Here is a 13,262-nt window from a genome sequence, read left to right on the forward strand (position 1 = left end):
GGGAGGACAGAGGGGGAGGAGATTGGGTGGGTGGGCAGGCACTGGACAGAGAGAAAGCCCATTTCCTTTCCAAAAGGAAAACATTGCTAACAGTATCATTTATCGGGGTTTCCCCCACTTTTTTGTTCTACAGCAGACAGATGTGGTCTCCCACCCAAATTTAAACTAAAGCTGTACCTGGCCACATCCACAAAGACATTTATTCCACTTTAAACAATCATGGTTTCCCCCAAAGAAACCTGAGAAGTGTAGCTTGTGAAGAATGCTGAGAGTTGTTAGGAGATGCCCTATTTCCCTCAGAGCTACAATCACCAGAATTCTCTGGGAAAAGGGGCTGACTCCAGACATTGGAACCAGGGGAATAGGAGTCTCCTAACAACTCTCAGTACCCTTCACAAACTACATTTCCCATGATTCTTTGGAGGAAGCCATGACTGCTTAAAGTGGAATTAATGTCTGGCATGGGTGTGGCCCCTGATTAGCCAAGACAAACAGCTGTTAGTCTGGCTTTTTGAACACTGACAGTTGCTTCTTACTGAACATATCTGCACTATCATAGACTCCAATAGTAATTTTCTTAAATTAAAAAAATGCATGGCTGATTTTTAATTAACTTTTAAACTGCAGAAGATGAAGGTCAGAGTATGGGGCAAGGTCAGTAATAGGATTATAGGTACTCTGTGAACATGGGTGATTTTTAATTAATTTCAACAAATTATGAGACCACTCACAGAAAAAAGCCCAACAGGGGTCTGGATTCCCCCCCCCTCTTGTTTTACACTTTGAACTCTAAATTCTCTCTGAGTGTTTTGTGTATTGCCATGAAAACTCAGAGGGTTGTCAAGCAAGCGTTTCTGAGCTCAGGACTATAAGTTTTGTAAGATTTTATTTTGAAATAAGACAAGGGAAGCAGCATAATGGCATGAGGGGTATCTTCAATTTAACATGGCAAAATGTGAAAAATCCATGCTGACCAGGGTTGCCAGGCTCAGGGTCTGGCAACCAAGAGGTCTTCTGCATCTTTAAAAGTTGTGCAGGGGGAAGGGAGAATTCCACCTTGTGGTTTTTCTCATTACGGTGTTGCAAGAAAACCTGCCCTTGGCTGAATTTTCTCTTCTCTTAAAGGTACAGAATCATTCTTAGGCCCTGAGCCTGGCAACCCTAATGCTGACTATAGTATACAGCCACTCTCATGGCTGTATTAATAATTGTTTGTGTTTTTATATAATGTTTAACTGTAAACCACCTGGAAGGATTTAATATCCTGAAAGGTGGCATATCAATAATTGTAATAAATAAATGTTTTAAAATTGGACATTCAGCACTCCAGTGTAGTCTGAAACATTTAAGTGGGAAAGAATATATGCAGCTGAGGAAGCTCTTCTAGAGAAAGTTATCTGTGGACAAATCAGATCATCAAGAAGACTTGACAAGTCATACTTCCTAATATCTCCTGGTGATGGATATATTTGGAATGCTTATGCACAAGAAGATGGTTAAGCAACATCTTTCAAGTGATCTTTATCAAACATAGCATTTATTGTATTCAAGGTCATGAAAGGCAAAAATGTGAAAGACATAGCAGAAGCCTCTCCCTTTGAGAAGGCCCAAGCAAAATAAAATTCAGTCTCCAGTATAAAATGTATTAGATGACAGAGAATAAGGACAGAAAAAGACAATTATGAGGATGAGTTACTTATAATAGGTGCTTTTTAGCCAATCCTGAATGGGGAACATGTTCAACTTAATGCCCATACTGGAGAGAAAACAGACATTTAACCAGAACTGCTTAGTTGTGAGAGAGCACTTAAAAATACAATTATGTTATTTCTAACTCCATTACGGGCACAGAACATTGTTTTGAGAAGACATCACTTCTGTTAGGCATCCTACAGAATATTGCAATTTGAATTATAAACATGCTTCTTTATATTATTATATATAATAAAAACACATTTTCCCCTAGTACAAACAGTTCTGTTTGCACATAGCAAGAAGCCATACTTTCTGGTTTATAGTTTATGAGTCATGAGCAGTGTGCTGATACATGCTATCTGACAGTTCCCTCTTTGCACATCCCGACATGAGCAAGATAAACAACGCAGGAAGCCTTGCCTTTGTGTTACGTCAAACTAAGGATTGTGGTGTGCTACTTCTTAACAAGCCACAATTAGCAAGCGAACAACAAATCATGGCTTTAGGTTGGCAACCAATTGTGGCAACAAACAAGTCTCCCTTGTTCAAAAATAATGTGAAGTCAAGGCTTCCTGGTTTGTTTATCCTGTTTACACCAGAGAGAGCGCTAAATGGGAAGGATCAGGCAGTGTGCATGAGCTGTTTGTTCATTCCTGATAAACTATGATAAATCACATGGTTTAGATCAGTGGTTCCCAACCTTTATCAGCACGGGACCCCCTTTATAAGCTGAAAAAAATTCATGACCCCCTCCCCCCAGGGAGGCAGGCTGGCTGTCAGGAAAGAAGGGGGAAAGCAGCCTTTCTGTGCAGCCTTGCTTCTTTTTGCTTCACAAAAAGCCCTCTCCTCTCATTCTAAGTACAGTAGGGCCCCGCTTTACAGCGCTTCGCTTTACAGCGTTCCGCTAATACAGCGGTTGTGAACTGTAGAAAGGCCACGCTTTACAGCGCTTGTTCCACTTTTACGGCGTTTTTTTTGCTGCCAGGCGCCATTTTGGTCAATGTAAGTCAATGGGATCCGCTTTACAGCGGGGGTCCGAAACGTAACTCGCTGTATGAGCGGGGCCCTACTGTAAGGGCGCTGTCAGTACCAGCAGTGCAAGGGAACAGGAATCAGTGATAGTAATCCCCTCTTCTTCCTGGTAGCTCCACTCAGCCTCCTTTGGCATCTACCATGTATTTTATAGGCAGATGCCTGCCCTTAGTGTGCCTCAAAGACGCTCTGGTGCTTCAGCAAAAGGCCTCCCCCTCTTGTTTGGAGCAAGGGGGAGGTGTCATCTGCAGCGCCAGTGGGAAGCATACAGTGTCGAGGGAGTGAAGACTGCTTTAAAAAATAATAAGAAATAATTCATTTATTTACTGTTCACGGCCCCCTCTGGATTACTTCGCGGCCCCCCGGGGAACCCTCCAGGTTGCGAACCACTGGTTTAGATTATTGTTACATGCAACTCAACCTATAATCTGTTTTGTTTGCAGACATAAGTAGCATTACTCGGTAGGTTGCCATGAAGTTAGGAAATAATAAAAGGTGATAAAACACAGAACTGCTGTCCACAAGGGCATGTTGTGCTCCCCTCCCCCACAAATGTCTAGATCAGGGGTTCCCAAACTGTAGTCTGTGGACCTCTAGTGGTCTGCTAGCTTCATTCAGGTGGTCTGTGGAATGCGTGTTGACTTGTGGTTGAAGACAGGAGACAGCACATCTATCGCATTAAATGTACCATTGGTCTCACCTGAAAGGTGATTTTCATAGGAGGGGGCCATCACCGTGGGAATAGTTCCACCTATCGTGCGAAGGCAAGAATGTTTTTGAAGTCAAGACTAGGGACGTCATGCCCCTCCCACTCTCCAGTTCATTCGTAGCGAGTCTAAAAAGAGATATCTAAAAATACAAGAACAAGGCCAACAGGCCCGCCAGGAAAATAACATAATAGTCACATGCATAACAACATGACTCTAACATAACTACATAACATAACAGAACTAAAAGTCTTGACTTCACTCTTACATTTAAATATAATAGCGTAACAATAACATGTAACCCATTGATAAAATGTCTAGTCATCCTCCAACTGGGAGGGTCGTGATGGCCCCCTCCTATGAAAATCACCTTTCAGGTGAGACCAATGGTACATTTTCCATAGGAGGTGGGCCATCACCGTGGGATGTACCAAAGCAACCCATATAGGGAGGGACCACCCACATGTTAATCCTCATTAAGAACCTGTTGCAACACTCGTCTGCCAAAAGATGCATCAGCAGAGGCATAACGATCAATTTTATAATGCCTTATGAACGAGTGTGGGGTAGACCAGACTGCAGCCCTACAAATATCGGCAACAGGAGCATTAGTGGCAAAAGCAGCCGAGGTGGCAGCTGACCTGGTAGAATGAGCCGTTATACTAGCTGGAACTGACAGCTTCAGGGACTCATATGCTAAAGTAATGCATGCCCTTAACCAACGGGATAAGGTAGGATTGGATACTTTATGCCCCATAGACCTTGGATGAAAGGATACAAACAGAGACTCCATTCGTCGAATCTCTTGGGTCCTAGACAGGTAGGTCTTGAGAGCCCTCCGGACATCCAACGAATGCCAAGCCTTCTCGAGAGGATGGGTAGGATTCGGGCAAAAGGAAGACAAAACAATGTCCTGGTTGCAATGAAAAACTGAATCGACCTTGGGACGAAAGGAAGGGTCAGTCTTCAGCACAACAGAGTCCTTATGGAAGACGCAGAGGTGTCTAGCAGAAGACAATGTGCCCAACTCCGAAACGCATCTGGCAGATGTGATTGCGATCAGAAACAGGACCTTGAAGGACAGTATACGTAGGGGCACAGTCCTGATGGGTTCAAACGGAGGGCGTTGCAAAGCCTGCAGAACTTTCGGCAAACTCCATGAGGGGAACCGATGGACAACAGCCGGAGAGCGTAGGGCGACTCCCCTCAAAAAACGTTTGATGAACGGATGTGAGGAAATATGATCTCCAGGAGACGACACTGAGAGAATGGATGACAGAGTAGACGCATGTCGATGTAGAGTGTTGGGTCGAAGTCCCATCATAAAGCCACTATGGAGAAATTGGAGCACCTGGTGCACATTGGCCTGGGATGGATCGTGGTGGTGGGACTGACACCACTTGGAGAAAGCCACCCAGGTATGTTGATAAATGCGAGTGGTAGATGGTCTTCTCGAGGCCAAAATAATATCAATCACAGCGTCAGACAGTCCAGCTGACCTCAAGTGTCTCCGTTCAAACGCCACGCTGTTAGATTGAACCAAGTAGGGTCCTGGTGCAGTACTGGACCCTGGGATAGGAGGTCTGGCGTTACTGGAAGTGTCCAAGGATCCATCATTGACATTGCCAGAAGATCTGAGAACCACGGTCGGCGTGGCCAAAATGGTGCTATCAGAACCAGCTGTGCCCTTTCGGTTCGCGCCTTCCTCAAGGTTTTGGCTAACAATGGTATGGGAGGAAAGGCGTACAATAGACCGTCTGGCCACGGTGTTGTCAGAGCATCCACTGCTTCTGCTGTTGAGTCCAGGTATCGGGCAAAGTACCTGGGAAGCTGGCAATTGTGACTGGAAGCAAACAGGTCGACTGAGAGGGCGCCGAACCGACACTGGAGACGATGGAAAATGGCTGGATGAAGTTTCCATTCTCCCGGGAAGACCTGTTGTCTGCTGAGCCAGTCTGCTGTCACATTCCAAATCCCTCTGACGTGCTCTGCTTTCAGGGATTGTAGATGTTGTTCTGCCCAGACAAAGATGAGGGAGGCTAAGTCCTGCAGAGGACAAGACCTGGTGCCCCCCTGTCTGTTCAAATGTGATTTTACACACGTGTTGTCTGTTCGAATGAGCACATGATGCAAAGGGAACAGAGACTGAAAATGACATAGAGCCAAGTGGACAGCCTTTAGTTCCAGCCAGTTGATGCTTCGAGATTGCTCTGCGTTGGGCCAAACCCCCTGAACGTACTGGGAGTTGCAGTGGGCTCCCCAACCTATGAGGCTGGCCTCTGTGGTCACGACGGTTCTGCGGGGTTCTCTGAACGACGTGCCCTTGGAGAGATGTTGAACCTTGGTCCACCAGCGGAAGGAGAGGCGCAGAGCGGGGCTCAAACGAACTTTGTGATGGTTGGAGCTGGCAATGTCTTTTTGAAAAGGCAACAGAGTCCACTGAAGGGGCCGAGTGTGGGCTCGAGCCCAGGGCACAATGTGGATTGTGGAGATAAACATCCCGAGCGCTCTGGCGAGAAGCATGACGTCTGCGGATGTTTGTTGCATCAGGGACCTTGCGATGCTTGTGATGGCAGTGATGCGATCTGGAGCCAGGAAGACCATTGCCTGCAGCGTGTCCAACATTGCCCCAAGATGTAGTAGGCGTTGGGTTGGTTGGAGATGGCTTTTGTCGAAGTTGACAAGCCAGCCGTAGGTCTGCAAAACATTGAGGGTGATCATTAAATGATGATGAGCCAGTTCTTCAGACTTGGACCGTATCAGCAGATCATCCAAATATGGGTAGATATGAACCCCTTGGGTCCGAAGGTAAGCCACTAGGATGAGTAGCACCTTGGTAAATACTCTTGGAGCAGAGGAGAGGCCAAATGGCATCGCTCTATATTGAAAATGTTGGTGGCCAAAGGCAAACCGAAGAAACTTTCTGTGGGCTATGCAAATGGGCACATGGAGATATGCTTCCTTAAGGTCGATAGAAGCCAGAAAGTCCCCTTCATGCAGACTCTTGGTAATGGAATGGAGAGATTCCATTTTGAACCTGCGGTATGTTACAAAACGGTTGACAAACTTGAGGTCCAATACCGCCCTCCAAGATAAATCTCGTTTTGGCACAGCAAATAGGAGGGAGTACACCCCTTCCGACCTCTCAGTTGTGGGAACTGGCTCTATTGCCGCTATGTCCAAGAGGTGATGTATAGCTGTCTGCATGATGTTGTGCCTGGCTGGTGCCCTTGGGCAAGGAGACGGATGGAATCTGTCTGATGGGGTTGCCCAGAACTCTATGGTATAGCCGTAAGTGAAAAGGTCCCTGATCCAGGAGACCGTAGTAAGGCGCAGCCATCGATCTCCAAAATTAAGTAATCTGCCACCTATGGGGAGGGCGTTAATACTACTTGTGTAGGCGAGGGCCTCCCCTATATGAGGACGATGAGTTGTCCCTGCGCCCTTGGTACTGACCTCTGCCCTGGAAGCATCGGTTCCAGGAGCCCCTGAATGCGTTGGAGTCATAGGGTCTGAAGTCGCGGCCTCGTCCTCCTGGCCGCGTTCCTCGAAAGGACTGGTTAGAACGAAAGGAGGGAAATCGCCTGAAGGGCCTGTGGTCGATGTTCTTGACTGTGGCCAGAACCGGTTTTTGGGCGTCTTTTGGATCAACCAGAACTGCCTTTAGAGCTTCCTCGCCGAAGAGTAGAGATCCGGAGTAAGGAGCCTTGGACAGGTTCAGTCTGGCCGCCGAATCAGCTTGCCAGTGGCGAAGCCAGAGGGTGCGACGAGCGACTATTTGAGTCGTCATGGCTCGTGCCCCTAATTGAGTGGCATCCAAAGTGGCATCGGCCACAAAAGCTGCTGTCTTACGTAATTTCGATAGTGCTCTTCTGAAGGCGACAGGATCAGGGTTAGCATCCTCTAGAAGGTCATCCATCCACATCATAGAGGCTCTGGAGAATATGGAGGCTGAAGCGGAGGCACGCATGGCTAAGGCAGTGGCCTCGTGATTCTTGCGGAGGGCGAAGTCTATTCGTCGCTCAGTAGTATCTTTTAGGTGGGATTCCCCTTCCCTGGGCAAAAGAGATCTTGAAACGAGACGAGCGATTGGTTCATCTATGCCAGGGACATCTAACTTGGTGGCAAAGTCTGGGGCTAGGGCGTACAATCTGTCAGCCAGGTTCTTGAAGCGTCGGGCTTTGAGTGGATGAGCCCATTCTTCGGAGGCTAATTTGGCAATTGGGTCTGGCAGGGGATTTGAGGACCTTGGCCCCTTTGATAGCTGGGGCAGACGAAGTAGAAGGCGCAGTCTGGAGACCAAGGGTATGAAGTACCCTACGTGCTAGCGGTTGATAATCTGAGGTATCGAACAAGCGATACGAAGTATCCTCCTCATGATCTGAATAGTCGCTCCAGTCGTCTCCTTCAACATGGTCAGTGAAAGTTGACTCCTCTGCATACGAGGCTTCATCCGTACATCTGCCTCTGGCTACATCAAAGGGATCTGGTGAACAGGAATGATGAGCTTCATGGAACGCACGTTGGCCCATGTTGGGTGGGGGTATGGCAGGAGCTTGTGGTAGTGACTGCATTCGCGTGAAAAAAGCCAGCATGGCTTGGAGTTGGGAGAGGAAATCAGGAGACAGCTGCAGACCAGATGTGGGAGATGTATGTGCCTGGTGAACTAATGGAACAGAAGTTTGAGGCGGTAAACCAGAGGTAGTTTCGTTAGGCGAACAGTGAGTGGGAAAGCCAACAAACTCTTCCTCGTCAGAGGCAGTAGCAGGAGAATGGAAAATGTCACTTATGTGTGTCTGTGCTGTGGCGTTGGTTGGCACAGAGACATAACGAGGGCGCTTTGGTTTACTATGGCTGGAAAGATGTTTTGTCTTAGCCAGTGCTTTGGCATGTCTGGTCTTAGACTTGTTAGGATGTTGTGGCTTGGCTGATTGTGGCATGTCTGGCTGATCTGGCACCATGTGTGTTGATGGTGACATGCCTGGCTGTTCTGCCATCTTATATAAACCTGGGTGCAGTACACTGCCACGGAGGGGGCAGGATGTAAAGACCCGAACTGGCACAGCGTACTACCACGGAGGGGGTAGGATACACTGGCAGATGGCGAAATGCACTGCCACAGAGGGGGCAGAATGCACTGAGGTATCAGCGTTAATATAATATAGGTTGTTTTAGAGTTGGCACACTCAGATTAGTGCTGTAGACTGGGTTTTTGGCTTGTTCACGGCCCCAGAGGGGGCAGGATATACAATGTAAATCAGATTTAATACAAGTCAGCCACTGATATTAAAGCTCCAGCCTTGATAATGTAATCCAGCCACTAGGATTAAAGCTCCAGCCTTGATAATGTAATCCAGCCACTAGGATTAAAGCTCCAGCCTTGATAATACAATCCAGCCCACTAGGATTGGAGCTCCAGCCTTGATAATATAATTCAGCCACAAGGATTACAGCCACAGTAAAAATGTGTGTAAATCAGCCTTGTGTAAGTTTGTCAGCAGCACATATACACAAACATACAGATAGATAGCCTGCAGGGGAGGTATCCGATGCTTAATAAATGGTAACAAAAAAGGCGGGAATTTTGAATTTCAAAAAATGGCGCCCGGAAAAACGGGCGGGAAAAAACGATCAAAAAGGGGGCTGAGGGAGAAGGAGCAATGGCGGCCGTCGGAAGCGAACTGGGGGAAGGGCTGCCCAGCACGGACTCGCCGAAAGCCGCAGTAGCGGCTCTGGAAAAACTCTGGAAGAAGCAGGTAGAGGAAAAAACGGCAGCCGCCGCAGAGAGAGCCGCCGTCGCGGTCTGTAAAGCCCTTCGCAGTGGGATTTAAGCCACGTAGCGAGGGCGATCTGAGGTAAAGGAGTAACGGCGGGAGCCGCAGCTGCAAGCTCCCGCTGAGATCGGATCAGCCGCAGCCGCGGCAACGATCAGGGGGGGGAGGGAGGGGGATTCCCCTTCCCTCACAAGCGATCAAAAGCGATCAAAAAGAGACCGCAGCCGCGGTCACTGAGGGAGCCCCCTGGCTACGGATACGACAGAGCCAGGGGGGGGAGGGGGCTTGAAACTGCCAAAACAAAGAGAGCCGCAGCCGCGGTCTCAGAGGGAGCCCCCAGTCAAGGAAATAAAAGAAATTAAATAGCTCTGAGGAAAGGGGGAAGAGGATTCCCCTTCGGATCCTCAGTAGGCTAGACACAAAAAACGGAAAAAAAGGCTTTAAAGAGAAATAGACAAACAAATACGAGACTTAGCTAAATGCTACGTGAAATTCCAATCTTGTTCGTACGAAGGCAAGAATGAACTGGAGAGTGGGAGGGGCATGAGGTCCCTAGTCTTGACTTCAAAAACATTCTTGCCTTCGCACGATAGGTGGAACTATTCCCACGGTGATGGCCCATCTCCTATGGAAAATATTCATAGTGTTACAGGATTGGGGGGGTTGGTTTGGATTATGTCTGTGGGCACCCTCCAAGCCTGTAATTCTATGTGTGTAGAGACTGAGTTTGTGGTAAAGAAACCTGTTAAGTACCTGATTTAATGTTTATAAAGACTTGGTCAAGAGGACATGTGTTGCCATAGAAACTGGCTGGTGATGCTGTTCCAAGAACAGCCCCCCCCCAGAGGTAGTTTGTGTGCATTTAGTGTAGTCTGATGTGAAACTTGGAGCTTCAAAGACACAAAGGCCTGCTTCCCTCTCTATGAGGAATCCAAGTCATGGCTTTGGGGCGCCTCCCGGGAAGACTAATGGGGAAGCAAGATCTGTTGGACTGTTAATGCTGTGAACTCCTTCCATCCTAAGCTCAGGTTGTGCATATGTGTAACCCCCCTCCCCATTTCCTAAAGACATCACAGTTTCCAGTCAAGGAAACCAAACCCCAGGTAAGTGCTGGAACACCTGGAAGCCTCTCGGCACTTGGAGACTGGGATGTGCACAACAATATTGATTTTTTAATTCCATAGAATATATAATATATAAGAAATAAAATAAACGAAAATACAATTCAAAATCAATATTGTGTGCATCCCAATATCCAAGTGGTGAGAGACTTCCGGCACTGTAATTTTAATACAATTATATTGTAATACAATAAAATACAATATATAAGAAAAAAGAAGCAATAAAAACACAATGAAAATCTTACATCATCTAGCATAGTGCATTACAATTGCTACAACAGGCAGAAAAATCATTAAGTGGTCTACTAAGACACTCAGTAATTTTCAATCGGTCTAGGAGAAAGAGAGTTTGAGAATCACTAATGTAGACTCCGAAAAAGACAAATAATTGGGTGTTAGAACAAATTAAACCGGAACTAGCACTAGAAGCTAAAATGATGAAACTGAGGTTATCATACTTTGGACACATCATGAGAAGACATGATTCACTAGAAAAGACAATAATGCTGGGAAAAACAGAAGGGAGTAGAAAAAGAGGAAGGCCAAGGAAGAGATGGATTGATTCCATAAAGGAAGCCACAGACCTGAACTTACAAGATCTGAACAGGGTGGTTCATGACAGATGCTCTTGGAGGTCACTGATTCATAGGGTCGCCATAAGTCATAATTGACTTGAAGGCACATAACAACAACAAGACGTAGATGTTTTAAGGTGGGATCCAGAGAAGCATTACTTGCCACAATTCAGAATGAAATCAGAGTAGAATGATGTAGACACATCATTTGAGTGTTCATGACAACATACAAACTTTTCAATACCATATCTTTGCACTGTCTATAAATATCACAAATTCAAATATATGTTACTTTTACTCAACTTGTCAGAAATCATGTGTGTTTATGCTACAGTTTACCACCCAGCTCTCTTTCTCACAGTGTACTCATGTTTCCTTAGGGAGCAATTCTAATTCTTTGCTGAGAAGGAGCCTGGCATTCAGTTTCTACATACTGCAGCTGCAGTCTAGCACAACTGGTTCATAAATGGGAGGTTGTGATGAGTGCACAAGAATGAGAAAATACACATCATTCAGTTTTTAGCACTTACTAGACTGCAGGTCAGAGCTCTGTGGCATTTTAATCTGAGGTGACAATGGCTACAGCAGGAAAAAATGAATCAGGCCATGTGGGTGCCGAGCAATATTTCCCAAGCACCACCTTCTGGAGCCAACCCGCCAAGTAGGAGTGGAACCACCGCAATGCAGTCCCTCCCACTCCCAACTCAGCCAGTCTTCCCAGAAGGATACCATGGTTGATGGTATCAAAAGCCGCTGAGAGATCAAGGAGAATCAACAGAGTCACACTCTCCCTGTCTCTCTCCCGACAAAGATCATCATACAGGGCGACCAAGGCTGTTTCCGTGCCAAAACCAGACCTGAAACCCGACTGAAATGGATCCAGATAATCGGTCTCATCCAAGAGTGTCTGGAGCTGGCCTGCCACCACTCGTTCAAAGACCTTGCCCAGGAATGGAACATTTGCTACCGGCCTATAGTTTATTAAGATTTTCTGGGTCCAGGGAGGGTCTCTTCAAGAGTGGTCTCACTACCGCCTCTTTCAGGCAGCCAGGGACCACCCCCTCTCACAGAGAGGCATTAATCACTTCCCTGGCCCAGCCGGCTGTTCCATCCCTGCTAGATTTTATTAGACAAGGGCAAGGATCCAGCACAGAAGTGGTTGTACGAACCTGTCCAAACACCTTGTCAACATCCTCAAGCTGTACCAACTGAAACTCATCCAAGAAATCAGGACAAGGCTGTGCTCTGGATACCTCGCTTGATTCATCTGCTATAAAAACTGGAATCTAAATCCTGGCGGATGCTAAAGATTTTATCCTGGAGGTGGCTAGCAAATTCATTACAGCGGGCCTCAGATGGTTCTACCATGTCCTTGGGGTCAGCATGTAATAGCCCCCGGACAATTCTGAAGAGCTCCGCTGGGCGGCAAATTGATGATTTCATAGTGGCAGCAAAATATATGTTTTTGTCTTTCTCTGTAATATCATATTTGGGGTTTTTTTGCACATCAATACATATAAAGATTTTTAGCCGGTCCGCCCTTGCTGGGGGGCCCAAAAATATTTTTTTCAGCAGCTCGAACCAGCTCTCGGCAGCCCTGCCAACCTGTCATGTATCATCAAGACCTATGTGGGTGAGGAAAGTAGGACTGATCCCATCCAACTCTGCTCATTTCATTTGGCCAAAAAGTGGTATAAAATAACAATAACAATAATAATATTAGGGAAGACAGGACACGAGCACACATTTCCTGCTTTTGGGATCTCATAAGAGTGAGACTGGCCAAAGAGAATAATCCAAACCATGACAGCAAGTCTCAGGTATGAGTCCTTCCTCATCCTCTTCTCACTTCCTTCACATGCAAGGGGAGGAGATTATGGTTTGCTGCTAACTAGAAGCAGAATCTTCTAATCATCTCCTCTCACATGTGAAGACAATGGAAAGGGAAAGGAAGAAGCACATGAGTCTGAGGCTCCCCGCTGCTCATGTTCAATCCCCCAGAAGGATTGTCTGGATGCAGCTTGGGCGTAGAGCCAATGTCACTGACATTCTTGCTCAATGTGAAATATGCCACCTGTTAAACGTTTATCATCGACCAGGGCCAAACACTGTAGTCATAAGACCTCCCTGGGGTTTAAGGCTCTGAACTAGGATGGAAGATTAATATAAAAGATTGAAAACATGAAACAAATGTGATTAAAGCAAAATTTAGTACTTGCCTTCTGATCTGAATGGTCTTGAAACAATAAACCAAAGTAGTCCTTTTCCAGTAAGTTAAGATGTTCACACACCTTATCAAACAGCACCTGGGCTTTTGCTTTTTTCTAGAGGGGGAAAAAACACTGCTGTCATAAAAGT

General features: G+C 46.5%; 1 protein-coding gene across 10 annotated transcripts in view; it reads right to left on the reverse strand.

Moving 5' to 3' along the window:
* Positions 1-13,262, reverse strand: part of EPB41L2 (erythrocyte membrane protein band 4.1 like 2) — a 194,806-nt gene that overhangs the window by 82,406 nt on the left and 99,138 nt on the right. For all 10 annotated transcript variants that reach the window (XM_061623840.1, XM_061623837.1, XM_061623838.1 and 7 more), the window contains one exon: positions 13,124-13,228. In XM_061623840.1, the coding sequence (XP_061479824.1) occupies positions 13,124-13,228 (105 nt within the window). The remainder of the gene's footprint in view (positions 1-13,123; positions 13,229-13,262) is intronic.

This window comes from Rhineura floridana, chromosome 4 (assembly GCF_030035675.1).
Source record: "Rhineura floridana isolate rRhiFlo1 chromosome 4, rRhiFlo1.hap2, whole genome shotgun sequence".
Lineage (NCBI taxonomy): Eukaryota > Metazoa > Chordata > Lepidosauria > Squamata > Rhineuridae > Rhineura > Rhineura floridana.